Source organism: Platichthys flesus, chromosome 12, assembly GCF_949316205.1.
Source record: "Platichthys flesus chromosome 12, fPlaFle2.1, whole genome shotgun sequence".
NCBI classification, from domain to species: domain Eukaryota; kingdom Metazoa; phylum Chordata; class Actinopteri; order Pleuronectiformes; family Pleuronectidae; genus Platichthys; species Platichthys flesus.
In genome coordinates, this window is record NC_084956.1 from 13,099,533 (window position 1) to 13,111,256 (window position 11,724).

Genomic DNA, 11,724 nt, shown 5'->3' on the forward strand with positions numbered 1-11,724 from the left:
ATTTATTATTTATTATTGTTTACTGGGACGTAGACCCGCCCACACCCTGCCTCTGATTGGCTCGTACACTCTCTGCTCTCAGCCCATCCTCATATTTCAAGCACAAGATCGTTCGACCAACGCAAAATATCAGGGGGTGAATCTATGAGTTATTGGATTATATGAAATATTGTTTCTATACCCGTTGATCGATTGAGAAACATTTTTGTTTTACATATTTATGTAGACAACAAGTCCAATATCCAATGTCGAGAACGTGAAAGTACTGCAACGAGCTTTAACAGAAATTCAAGAGAGCACCCCTACAACTGTGTCACATGGTACGACCCAGTCGTTTGAGCTTCACTGTAGCTGCAGAAGTTTTAATAAGCGATGGGGAGGAAGAGGAGGAGGGAGAAGCTGCTGTAAACGTCTCCGCTGTCATGGTGCATCCCGGTGGATACAACTACACGGTGTGAGGAAGGAGCTTTGAGAAGACCTGCGACCGAAGTGTGAACGCCTCACCTCCTGAGATATGATGGTGAGTAACTTCCGCCTTCTACAGCGCTAAAGAGCAGCGAAGTTAAGTGATGCACTTGTTGCGTCAGGTTGACATCACGTCTAAACACACACGCACAAACTCACGCTTTTCCCCTTTAAAGTTGCTAACGTCACCAGGACTGGCAGCGTGAACTGTATATGTAACTTTATTTAACTTTTCTATTGTTTTTCTCTTAAATGTACGCAATTCACTTGGTGCACAGAAAGTGACAGAAGAAGCGGCAACTAGCTTGTTGCGTCGCGTCAAATAGCCTTAACGTGTAAATCGAGGTAGAAGATAAAATAAGGAGCATTACAAATGGAGGTTTAAACCCATCCCTCCTGTCCTCCAGTGCTGCACCAGTGAGGAGTGTTGTCATTCTCGCCTCACAGGAATCACTGAACCCTGATGTAAATGCCCACCACTGCTCTGAGACCTGTATACAATCCCTGCACCCCCCCCCCCCCCCGGATCTGAAAGACTGTCTATTGTTTCCAAGTGGGACGAGTGCATCCGCTGTGTTCTTCAGTTAATTCAGATTAAAAACACAGCCTCTTCTCTCGCTCCCTCTCGGGTTAAAGTTGGGTGGAAGTTGAGCAGTGAGGATCCCCTGCTCCTCGCTGAGCTCGCACCGTGCACACAGGGGGATGTTGTTTTCTTCTTGTTTTCCCAGCACTGTGCTCAGAACCGGGGATTATAACAGTCTTGCAGGGGAATTATGGGATACAGATGGCTGCTCTCATGTGATGCCAGGTTTCCCCCTGGTCAGCATCAAGGGGAATGTCTGCAGACGTCAGCCCAGCACTGTGCGGGCTGATAGTGGACTTGGTTTGCATATAACCCCCCGTGGTTTATAAAAATGTTTTTTACTCCGCATGCGTGGCTGAGGACGGTTGGTTTGGGATTCCCTGTGTTTACTAGTAGCTCATTACTTTTAATGTTTGATTTTCGGGTGCATGTTGTTTGAGGACAACGTCAACGCTAACTTCTACTGCTTCTTCTTTTAAGTAAATCATCTTTTGACATCTTCTAGTTTGAGTTTGAAAATCATAACTCACTACCAATTGTCGACAGTATTTTTGTCAGTATAAAAAGTTCAGATTTGTGTGAAAAAACACTAAAAACACACCTTCAAGATTAAGAAGATCGTCTCTATTTTTCTTTGTAGATGAATTGCTCACGAATTGCTTCCAAATATCTTAAAACAATTATTCCCCTGTTGTGTATTACTATTTGGACCCATTCTATGGTGATGTTTCAGTGAGTGTATAGTCTGTAAAGGAAGCAGTATTGTATTATCTTAGCAGCATATCTCATGTTATAGACTTAGCTTACAGTACCAGAGTATACAGCGACAACACACTCTCTATGGGTTTTAATTATATTGCAGAAGAACTCTTAAGTCTTAAAAAAGTTTATTATGATCTAAAATAGTTTATAGGAATTGTTTATATGTCGTGAGAAGTGTTAAGAGCACTTGAACTTTTGCACCATCTGCGTCACAGTTAACGTACAACTGAGTCTCAAACAAATCAGGTGTTCCAGTCACTGGAATTTCAGGTTTATTTTGTCCGTTTGTGCTTACAGGCTGTGTTTGAACATGCCCTAAATCATATCTGGTATGTCAAATGTTTTGCCCTCAGAGCCAAGAACATTCACCTTTGTAGTTCCCATAATGCTTTGTACACTGGAAAACATGTTTTTTGTGGTTTTGTATTCTCATCAACAGTGAGACATGTTTGCATCTGGTGCTTTTAAACAAATGTAAAATAGCCCCCCTCCCCAAGGGTTAATGAGACAAAGCAGCAGAAACTTTGTTTGTCCAGGGAACATTTAACATGCTCTCTTATCTACATTAAAAACAGTGTTTTACTTTTTGAGGAGACTGACACAAGAACAACCTGTTTCTTAATTTTGTCCCTTGTATTCTTCTCTTTCTTTCTTCCTTCCCTCTGGTTATCATCCTGGCGGGATTAAGAGTCGGCGCACAGCAGTAATTAACCTGATTAGTTGATTCTGAGACGTTAATCAGATGAGCCTCGCACCAGTTGGGGCCTCAGGTCAGCACAGTGGGGCAAGTTTGAGGCGATCCTTGGTCCTTGCCCCCCCCCCCCCCCCCCCCCATTTGCCATTTGTTGGAGTATGTTTAGCAGTATGAATGTGTTTGAACTCAGTCCCCCTTTCATTATTGTGCTGTGATTGATCCTGTTAGAATAGGTGAATAACTAAGCACAAGGATCATCTTGATTACGTTGTTGGCTGTTGTTAGGATTACAGTATGATAAGCTCATTTAACTATTTCATCGTTTTTTTAATTTAGACACTGTTTTAGTTATTGGTAAGGATCTGGGACAAGGTGTTTTGTTTGGATTAATGTATTTTGGTTATTTATTGTTTCTTATTTTTGGATTATCCCTCTGGAGGATAATCGTGGTAGCAAACACTTGGCCTCTAACCCCTCCGCAGGGACGGCCGGTGTTGAGTTAATCTTGGTTGTGGGCTTATGGGACGTATCTCTGTACTTATGTCTGGGTAGGGGATTGCTTTTGCTGTGACAGTATGTTAATGCAATATTAATACAAGCTGTGTTCTGCAGAGTGGAGTTGCTTTAAGACATTCTAATTTGCTGAGTTCTCTTCAGATGGATTCAGATCTTACACTTGAGCTGATCATCTGTTATGAATTTCCCTCTGCTGTCATCCTCATTCTCTTTAATTGAATCATAGCTTTTATTACTTTACTTATCTCACTCTGATGTCATCCTTTTTCTTTTCAGATGCAATATGGACAAGCTGCCTTGGAACAGATAAACAGAGAAGGATAGAGAGGAGCAAGAGGAGATCGAAGCAGTGAAATAGCGAGAGTCTTTATCACAGACATACAGAAGACACCATGTCTGCCTCGACAAAGCAGGAGAGAACCATTTGTGTTCTCCTCCCCAACAAAGAACAGCTGGACATCACTGTCAGGGTGAGTGTTTTAATATGTCCCTAGCTGTTCTCCTGACCCTAAGAGTCAAACTTCTGTTATGGCTGCACCACATCGTTTTTCGGTGAATACATGGTTGCTTTATACTTGTTTTTTTGTCTTTTCTCCTGCTCCAGCCAAAGTCCACAGGGCAGGAAGTTTTCAATCGTGTGACAGAGCTTCTCGGAGTCAAAGAGCTGTTCTTCTTTGGCCTCACAGTGGTGAAGGGTAGGTTCACTCCTCATTTATCCCCTCAACCTGAAACAACTCTTCACACTCGAATACACAGCAGTGTTTTCAGAAGGCTTAAACTTGTGACCATACACACAGTGGCCATGAGTCTAAAAATGTGTTGAATTCAGTTTTACCAGTCAAAGCCCTAGGAGGGTAGTAAATTCATATTGGATGTTTAGTTTGGTTAGTTTTAGTTTAAGCGTTAAGTTAATGCCTTTCTAGCAAACCTGCTAGCTAGTTTCTGAACATGGGGAAATGCAATTTTGACGATAGGCGGCTTGAGAATAAGTGTTGTGGTGGTTAAAGCCAGTGCCTGGAAGTAATAGTTTATAGCTGTAGACTCCCTGCATACAATTGTAAGTTTAGTTGATCAGTTCATGCAGTTACCATTTTTTGCCAAAACTCAGTCAAATCGCAAACAAGAGCATCATGTTTGGATTATGACTAGAGTTTGCAGCAGGGCTCGGCTCGGTGGCACTATTGAAAAGGTTTTTTCTGTCAACCGACTTTCACCACACCAAAAAAAAAAACTATTCTGCCTCCCCAGTCTGCATAATTAAACGGTGTAATCCACTTACTTTCTGTTTCATTGTGTCCCTGTTCTCTTTCCACTTACAAATACACCAAAATGCCTCTGTAATCTAACGTGGCTCACCGCTTGAACAAGCAGCCTTTTGTTTTTTGTGGTGTTGTTTCAGCGATCACTTAGGCCTGGATTCCTGCAATATTAACTTCATTAAGCCTGGAATGCACCCTTGCATTCCTCCTCTTCACTGAGGGGAGGGATGGATTGATGATGGGAAGAGAGAGGAGGGTGGGGTGAAGAGATATTCGTCATGACAGGGGCAGCCTCTTACTCAGACTCTTACTCAATGGCCTGAATGAAGGCTGAGAGGTGGAGGAGCTGGAGTGAGTCAGACAGGGAATGAGACAAGCTGAAAGGACGGATGGATGATTTGAGGGAGCGGGTTGTGAAACAGCTCGGCCAGCACTAAGTTGAACAAAGCAGATAAGGTGAAACAAACAGAAAAATGCCCCTCTTATGACTCATCGGCTGAGAGTGACACAACAATCTCATTCTGACTCTGAACACAAGCTGCAAACTGCTCTTTAGTTGTTTTTTATATCAAACAAAGTTAGCAGTAGTTAAGTTCTGGGGATTTCATGATAGGTAATGGTAAAATATAAAGATTTGAGTTATGATAGTTTTCAGTAACATTAGCTCTGTTGTCATTAGCTTCCTCGTAGCCTCGTTCACAAACAAAAGAACAAGGGCTTTTTTCTTTTGCCCTAATGACTCCCGTTGTAGGGCACATTTTCCGCTTGGCTGCATTATTGTTTTCTTTGCTTAGTCACTATCTGTTTCTTGCCTGTCTCCTTCTCCTTCATTGCAGACAATGAGCACATCTTTTTAGATATGGAGGAGAAACTGACCAAGTACTTTCCCAAGGAATGGAGGCAAGATTCAGGAAAGGTAAGAGGGCCTTTTGTGCAGGGTTGCAAATTGCGATTGTGTGAATCAGAAGCCTTTTGTTGCGAGCTGCTCGTTAAGCGGGAGGCGCAGTTCAGTGGCCTACATGCCACGACTCTTCATTTAGCATGACAAAAAGATGTTCACACACACACAGGCCGACTCTGACACGTCTCTTTCTACACACAGGCACTTCAGAAGAGACCTTTGCCTCTCGTACTCTTCCTCAAAGTGCAGTACTACGTGGAGAATGGTAGACTCATTTGGTATGTCCCTCTATATTTGTTCTATATACCATCTCCCTATTTTATTGCTTGTGAACTTGGTGTTTATACTTCATCCATCTTCGTCCTCCATTCTGACATCTTATCCCCTACCTTCTTCTACCTTTTTTTTTTTTTTATATGTGCGGTACCAGTGAACGAAAGGCACGACATCTATACTACTCCGACTTGCGGGAGCGCATGCTTCGCTCTGAATGTCGTCAGCAGGAGGAGGTTTACTTCCAGCTGGCAGGTTACGCCTTGCAGGCTGACCTCGGCGACCACCCGCTGCCCAGGGAGTATGGAGAGATCACCCCGTACTTTGAACTCAAGGATTACTTTCCCCCGTGGGTAGGTGTTATTATGGAGCAGCAGCATTTGCATACACTTTGAATCTAATGTGATGTTCAGTTTAAAATGTTCATACATTTGCCTGTAAAAGATTTAAATATTTTATATTTTGAGGTTGTGTTGATCTCTGTGGATTACATGTCTCTCTACTTCTGTCTGTAGATTGTAGCTAAGCGTGGGGTGAACTACCTCCTCTGCCATGGGCCCAAAGTACACCAGGAGCTGTGGGGCATGTCTGCCCGAGACGCCATCCTCCTCTTTATCAGGGAGTCGTGTCGACTGGAGGATGTACCTGTCACATTTTACAGACTGCAAAAGGTTGTGAGCCAGTCTAGTATTTCAGTGTCATGAAAATGAGAAGGGTGTGGATTATTTGTACAGTTTATTTATATAATTTAAAATAACAAGTAATGGTTATTGAGCCTAGTGGGCGATGGAATGTGTTTTTAATCTAAAACTACTCCAGCAATATTTCTTCTCTGACTGCGATACTCCCTTTTCCAACACAAACACAGTTAGTACGGCTTCATTTAAGCTAATAACAATGAGGCAGTTACGTAACCCTCCATCTATTTCAGTTTATTATCCTCCCAATTTCGAACTCGCTCATCTACTGAGTGATATTTTGAGGGTTGGCCCGACCATTGCGTAATGTGTTGACGCTCAAAAATTTGTGAGCCGCGGCCTTGTGTGTTTCCTAGTAAACCGGGAGGGAGGGAGGCTTAACTGTGAAATAGCAGTCTTATCTGGAGCCCCTCAGATGCCTCTCTGACATCTCATCCTTCATTTGTCCAGGATAAAAAGGAGGAGAGAGGAACGGCTTTGCTCGGTCTGACCCTACGAGGAATGCAGGTTTATCAGGTATGTGTGAGTGCGTTGTTAATGCATAGTAGGTATGTCAGCACTCGCGTTCACAAGAGTGAATCTGCGTTCGCTCCAACATTTGGCCTTTGTATTTATAGTCCTGTAAAACCTCTGACTAGACGTGTGAGGAATGTGTGGGATTGCCACCGACGGCAGTGCATGAGGAGATAGGAGTCATCTGCCATGCGCTCCGTTGTTTGATCTGTCCATCAGGGGCCATCTGGGGTGGATTAGGACTCGAGGCCTGGCTGATTAAAGAGCCAGCAGACCGTGAGATACCTTGAGAAGCCCTTAGTCTCTTTGCCAAGACCAGATGGATCCTTTGAACAGAAGGACGGTTGATTGTTGATCAATAATTTTGAATTACACTCGCATGAAAATGTTTTGGCACACTTGTTCAAAATATCGGTTATTGTAAGTGGTTATGTGAGTAGAACTTGACCTGATCTCCCAAAGGCACAAAGTTTGAATTTAATATTTAAATATTCAATACTTTAATCAACTTTAGATAGAAAGTAGCAGCATGCAAAAGTGTAGGCACTTCAACAGCTTTGAAGTCTTGTACCTAAATTCTTTCTTTAGGTGAATGGCTACTTCACCATTATCATTAGGAAAGTCCAAGTGATGTAAATTTCAAAGTATGATAAACTAGACTCAAACCTTGTCCCAACAGCCATAAATTCCTTGTGCAGCAGCCTTGCACTGTGAACATTGCATCAACCTATTCCCACAAAGCAGGAGAAGACTGTAAGATGACAGCAAAGTGTTTTCATGTAACCCTTTACTCAGCTCATGTATGTTTCATGTATTTACAAAGTGGCAGTTCACAGGAACAGTGGAGGCCAAGTTGTAGACTGGAAGACAAAGCAAACTTTCTGTGACTTATGGTAGGATCTTTTGAGATGGAAATCAGGACCCTCATTTGACTGCTAAATATCTTCAGGGAGATTTAGCAATGGTGGTGCCACACCTTCACAACTACAAACCATGGTAGATTCATAAGAAGAAAACATTTCCTGCATCTTCACCACAAAGTTCAGTTTCAGAAGTCTGCATAACAAGTCATGTGTCCACAGGACTGACGTTAAATGTTTTAGACACAAGGAGAAAAAAGAATGACGTGGATGATGTCACGAAAAAAAATGAAATCATTGAGGTAGACTGATAATCGGATAATCTTTGGGTTTATGTTGCAGCTAGTGGCACAAGGAGCATTTTCACTGGTTGAGGTCAAGAGACATGTGCTGAATAGTTTGCCATGGTCCTCAGAGTCCCCTGATGTGAAACACCAAAAATCTGTGGTCTGACCTCAAAAGAGACAACCTAAAAATGTCATAGAAGTCATTTGAAAGGAAAAGAGGGAGAAAACAGCTCTTAACTGCTACATAAAGTGTTAACAAGCGAATCATAGTTGCCAGAGTTTTGTTGCGAAGTACTGAAAGCGCATTGTAGCCAAACTTTGGTTTCGGCTTCTTATCCAGAAATAACAAAACAAGTTATCTTGCCTAAAATATTAAAGAAATGTGTCAACACTAACTCAATGCCTTTTTGCCTCAAGTTTTTCATACCACTATATCCAGAAATCTATTCTTCCTTTTTCCAAACACAGGCTCATAAGCATGAGAGCTAATTCTTATAAATGTGTGTGTCTGTGTTTTATATACACAGGAGGTAAACAACACGCGACAGCAGCTGTACAACTTCCCCTGGTCAAACGTGGGACGTCTCACCTTTCTGGTATGCACACCGCTCATCTCCATTCACTGTTAGGACTCGATGGATGCATTATAACTATTTAATGGGCATTAGCTCTGCGCACCCTGTATAATATGTTTGTTCCATTCAGGGTAAGAAATTCGAGATCCAGCCAGATGGCTTGCCATCAGCTCGGAAGCTGGTCTATTACACTGGGTCGTCGTTCCGCTCTCGCCACCTCCTCCTGCACCTGAGCAGCTGCCATCGCCTCTACCTCAGCCTCCAGCCGTCCCTCAAACACCTACGCCATCTCCAGGAGAGCGAAGGTAAGAGAGGAGTAAATACAAGGGCACGATTAGTATCTTTAATCAAACAGTTTGGTGGGGAGCTCTCTTGTCCTTGAAGAAAACTTAAGTATCAACTGAGTTAAATGATTGGCCTCTCGTACAAAACATCTAAAGTGTTCCTGATGAGTGTTACTATTTGTATCTTTTATTGTTTATCCTTTCAGAGAAAAAGCGTTACAGAGAATCGTACATCAGCGATGACCTGGACCTGGACCCCGCCGGCAGCGAAAGCAGCCCTGGTCTGTCCCGCCACTCGACCAGCAGCTCTGGGATTGAAGCGGACGCCCGCCAACACAGCATATCCACGGAGCTGGCCTCTATGGAGGATGAGAGTCAGCAGCAAGGAGAGCAGTGCTTCAGCCCAGTAGAGAGCCGCAGCAGCTCCTGCACCTCCGGGTTCGACGCAAGCAGTAAGAGTCGAATAGAAGATGACGGGTGGCCAGAAGAAGGTGAGAGGAGTCCTCCGTCTTTCTAGATATTGTGTGGAGTTAACTGATAAATGATTTGTTGAATAAAATGTTTTGCAATTTTATATTTGACTGGTCTGAAATATGTAAGATTAACGTGTGCTTGGTGGCAGTAGGACTTAAAGACGCATAGTGGTAAATTAATTGATAAAATAGTGATCAACAAAATATAAATATTACTTTTTTATATTAATTAGCAGGCCTCCATAAGGAGCTTTTGCTTAGTGTCATTTGTGAGTCAAATGTGCAGGTGTTTGCATCACTAATGTACAACATTATTTTCTGTCCACTAGGCTAAGATTTAATATATATTTGTAGATATTATTTAATGATCAGATTTCTAACACTTTTCTCTTCAGGAATCAAGAGCAATGTTGAAAGTCCGAAGGAAGCTCTTGTAGACGATCCTGATGAGATGTTTCAGTTGGCGGATCTTCTTGAAGGAGTGTCAGTGGATTGTGCAGAAGTCCCCTCAGTCACACACGTATCCGGTATGAATCATCTGATTTTGATAAACATGATAATATATAAGAATATTTTACTTCTCTCAACCATGAAAACAAAAGTTTGTACTCGCATATTATGTTTGGTCTTTGTCAGAACTGACCTGTAAACTCTTGTATCTACAGAAAACAAAGTTACTCCACAAGACTCTGATGAAATTGGTAAATTGCACAATGATGATCTGTTAAAACAGGTTAGTCGTATTGACTCCTTTCCACTTCACGTCCTTTTGATAACCTTGTCTTTCCTCACATTTTAACTTTACGTCTTATCTCTATTCAAGATGCTGAAATCTAAAGCACACGTGTGCGTGGATCGGCACAGCCACAGTCTAGATGACATCAGCCTCTTTCCACCTCCGACTCCCCTGGGGACGACGCTGCTGCCCGACTCCTCCCACAGCTACACCTTCGGGTTCCCGGAAATCTCTCCAAACCCAAAGACCCCTGTTGAACTCACTTTCTTCCCTCTCTTGCACTGCCAAGACAAACCCTTGTTCTATGGCCGCAGGTCTACCAACAGCCTTTCTCTGGACATGTTAGGCGATGAACAGTTCCTTGAATTCATACTTTGAATACCTGACGCCCGTTAAGATGCCTTTTCTCGTCCTTCATTCCTGGTGCAACTGAACTCACAGGCTGCCAATGCATGAATATGTATTTTATGTGTGGTGGTGATGAAAATGAGGGTGTGCCTGAATTTCCAGAGACATTACTGAAGATGACGGAACGCTCACTCCTCCTGGAAAAGTTCTGGATTAGACAACAGATCCAATCAAGCAATTTCAATATCTGTAAACCAAGCATATTTATTAATGTTGTATATTGTGTTCACACACTACTTGCACTATTTTATTATATTCCATCTTCTTAAAGCAAATGCATTTTAATAATTTTTACTGTACCTTGTAAAGTTTTGAAATGTTAATGCGATACATTTGAAATACATGATTGGTTTATTTTAACGTTAACACCTTAACTGCAGTGTGCTCCTATATTCCTTTATCCTTTATTTTTTTTAACCATGTTTGACAATGTACTCTATTTTTGTATAGTGTGCTCTGCCATGCGTTTCCTATTAGTCTCCCACAGCAATGTACCTGCTGGTGTGGAAAATTGATTGAAGCTCTTTACGGCTGGTAATGCATTCATCCAAAGCTTCCCCCGTTTCCTATTCTCCTCCCGCTTTTCATAATTACTACAGAAAAGTATTAATTGTAAAGCGCTATTTCTGTAAGCTGTCGGTGTGTAATGAATCTGCAGTATCTGCCGTGTTATATAAGCCACAGAACAAAGAGACATTCAGTCAGCTTTGTTTTGACATTATTTTGTGGACGATAATTGCAAAAAAACTGTTGTCTTTAGCCAATATGAGCTCACTGGAAAAGAATGTCGGCCCTTAAATGCAGAGCTATTTTTCCAATTGTGAATGAAAAACTGACCAGAGTTAAATCACTATACTGAACAATTATTTTTTTATCTAAAGCACTGTTTTGTTTTTTTATCATAGTGAAAATAAATTCTTAATGCCACAAAATAAAAACTTTTTTGTTGTGATATTTATGCCTCTTTGACGGTGACAGCCAGTGGCCGCAGGCAAATTGTCTTCACGTTGTTGCTCTAACAATCCATCCATCCATCCATCTGTCTGTCCGGTGAACACATTCATATTGTAGCTTCCTCGCGTATAGACGACAGGAAACTTCTCTCGTTATGTGTAACTTTATTAAAGTCCAGTGAACACGACACACTTCTTGTTCGTAACATCGACACTCCTACACAATACATTTTGGACTGTAAACAGATGCACACACAGGCAGACAAATTTGTAGGCTATAAAAAACAATACAAATATATAATAAAAAATATCTAAAGAGTCCTGTACTGATAGCATATCATGTTCTGTCGACACAAATAAACATTAATAATGTCCACAATTGGGGTGATTCTTACCTCTATATTTATCTTTCTTCCCCTCTACTTTGCGGGGCTTTCTGAATTGTGCACCTGATAATTAAAATGTTTTGATTCATCTTTGACTC

The 11,724-nt window shown here is 41.9% G+C and overlaps 1 protein-coding gene across 1 annotated transcript; it reads left to right on the plus strand.

Moving 5' to 3' along the window:
• The first annotated feature begins 374 nt into the window (after nucleotides 1-374).
• zgc:172136 (uncharacterized protein LOC566376 homolog) lies at nucleotides 375-11,241 on the plus strand. The gene is made up of 14 exons (XM_062401595.1): nucleotides 375-520; nucleotides 3,297-3,490; nucleotides 3,625-3,715; nucleotides 5,116-5,195; nucleotides 5,382-5,458; nucleotides 5,611-5,806; nucleotides 5,969-6,124; nucleotides 6,602-6,667; nucleotides 8,339-8,407; nucleotides 8,517-8,691; nucleotides 8,877-9,161; nucleotides 9,539-9,670; nucleotides 9,809-9,876; nucleotides 9,967-11,241. Exons 2-14 carry the CDS (start codon nucleotides 3,413-3,415, stop codon nucleotides 10,255-10,257), a joined length of 1,764 nt encoding a protein of 587 aa, XP_062257579.1. The 5' UTR covers nucleotides 375-520; nucleotides 3,297-3,412; the 3' UTR covers nucleotides 10,258-11,241.
• The last annotated feature ends 483 nt before the right edge of the window (nucleotides 11,242-11,724 follow it).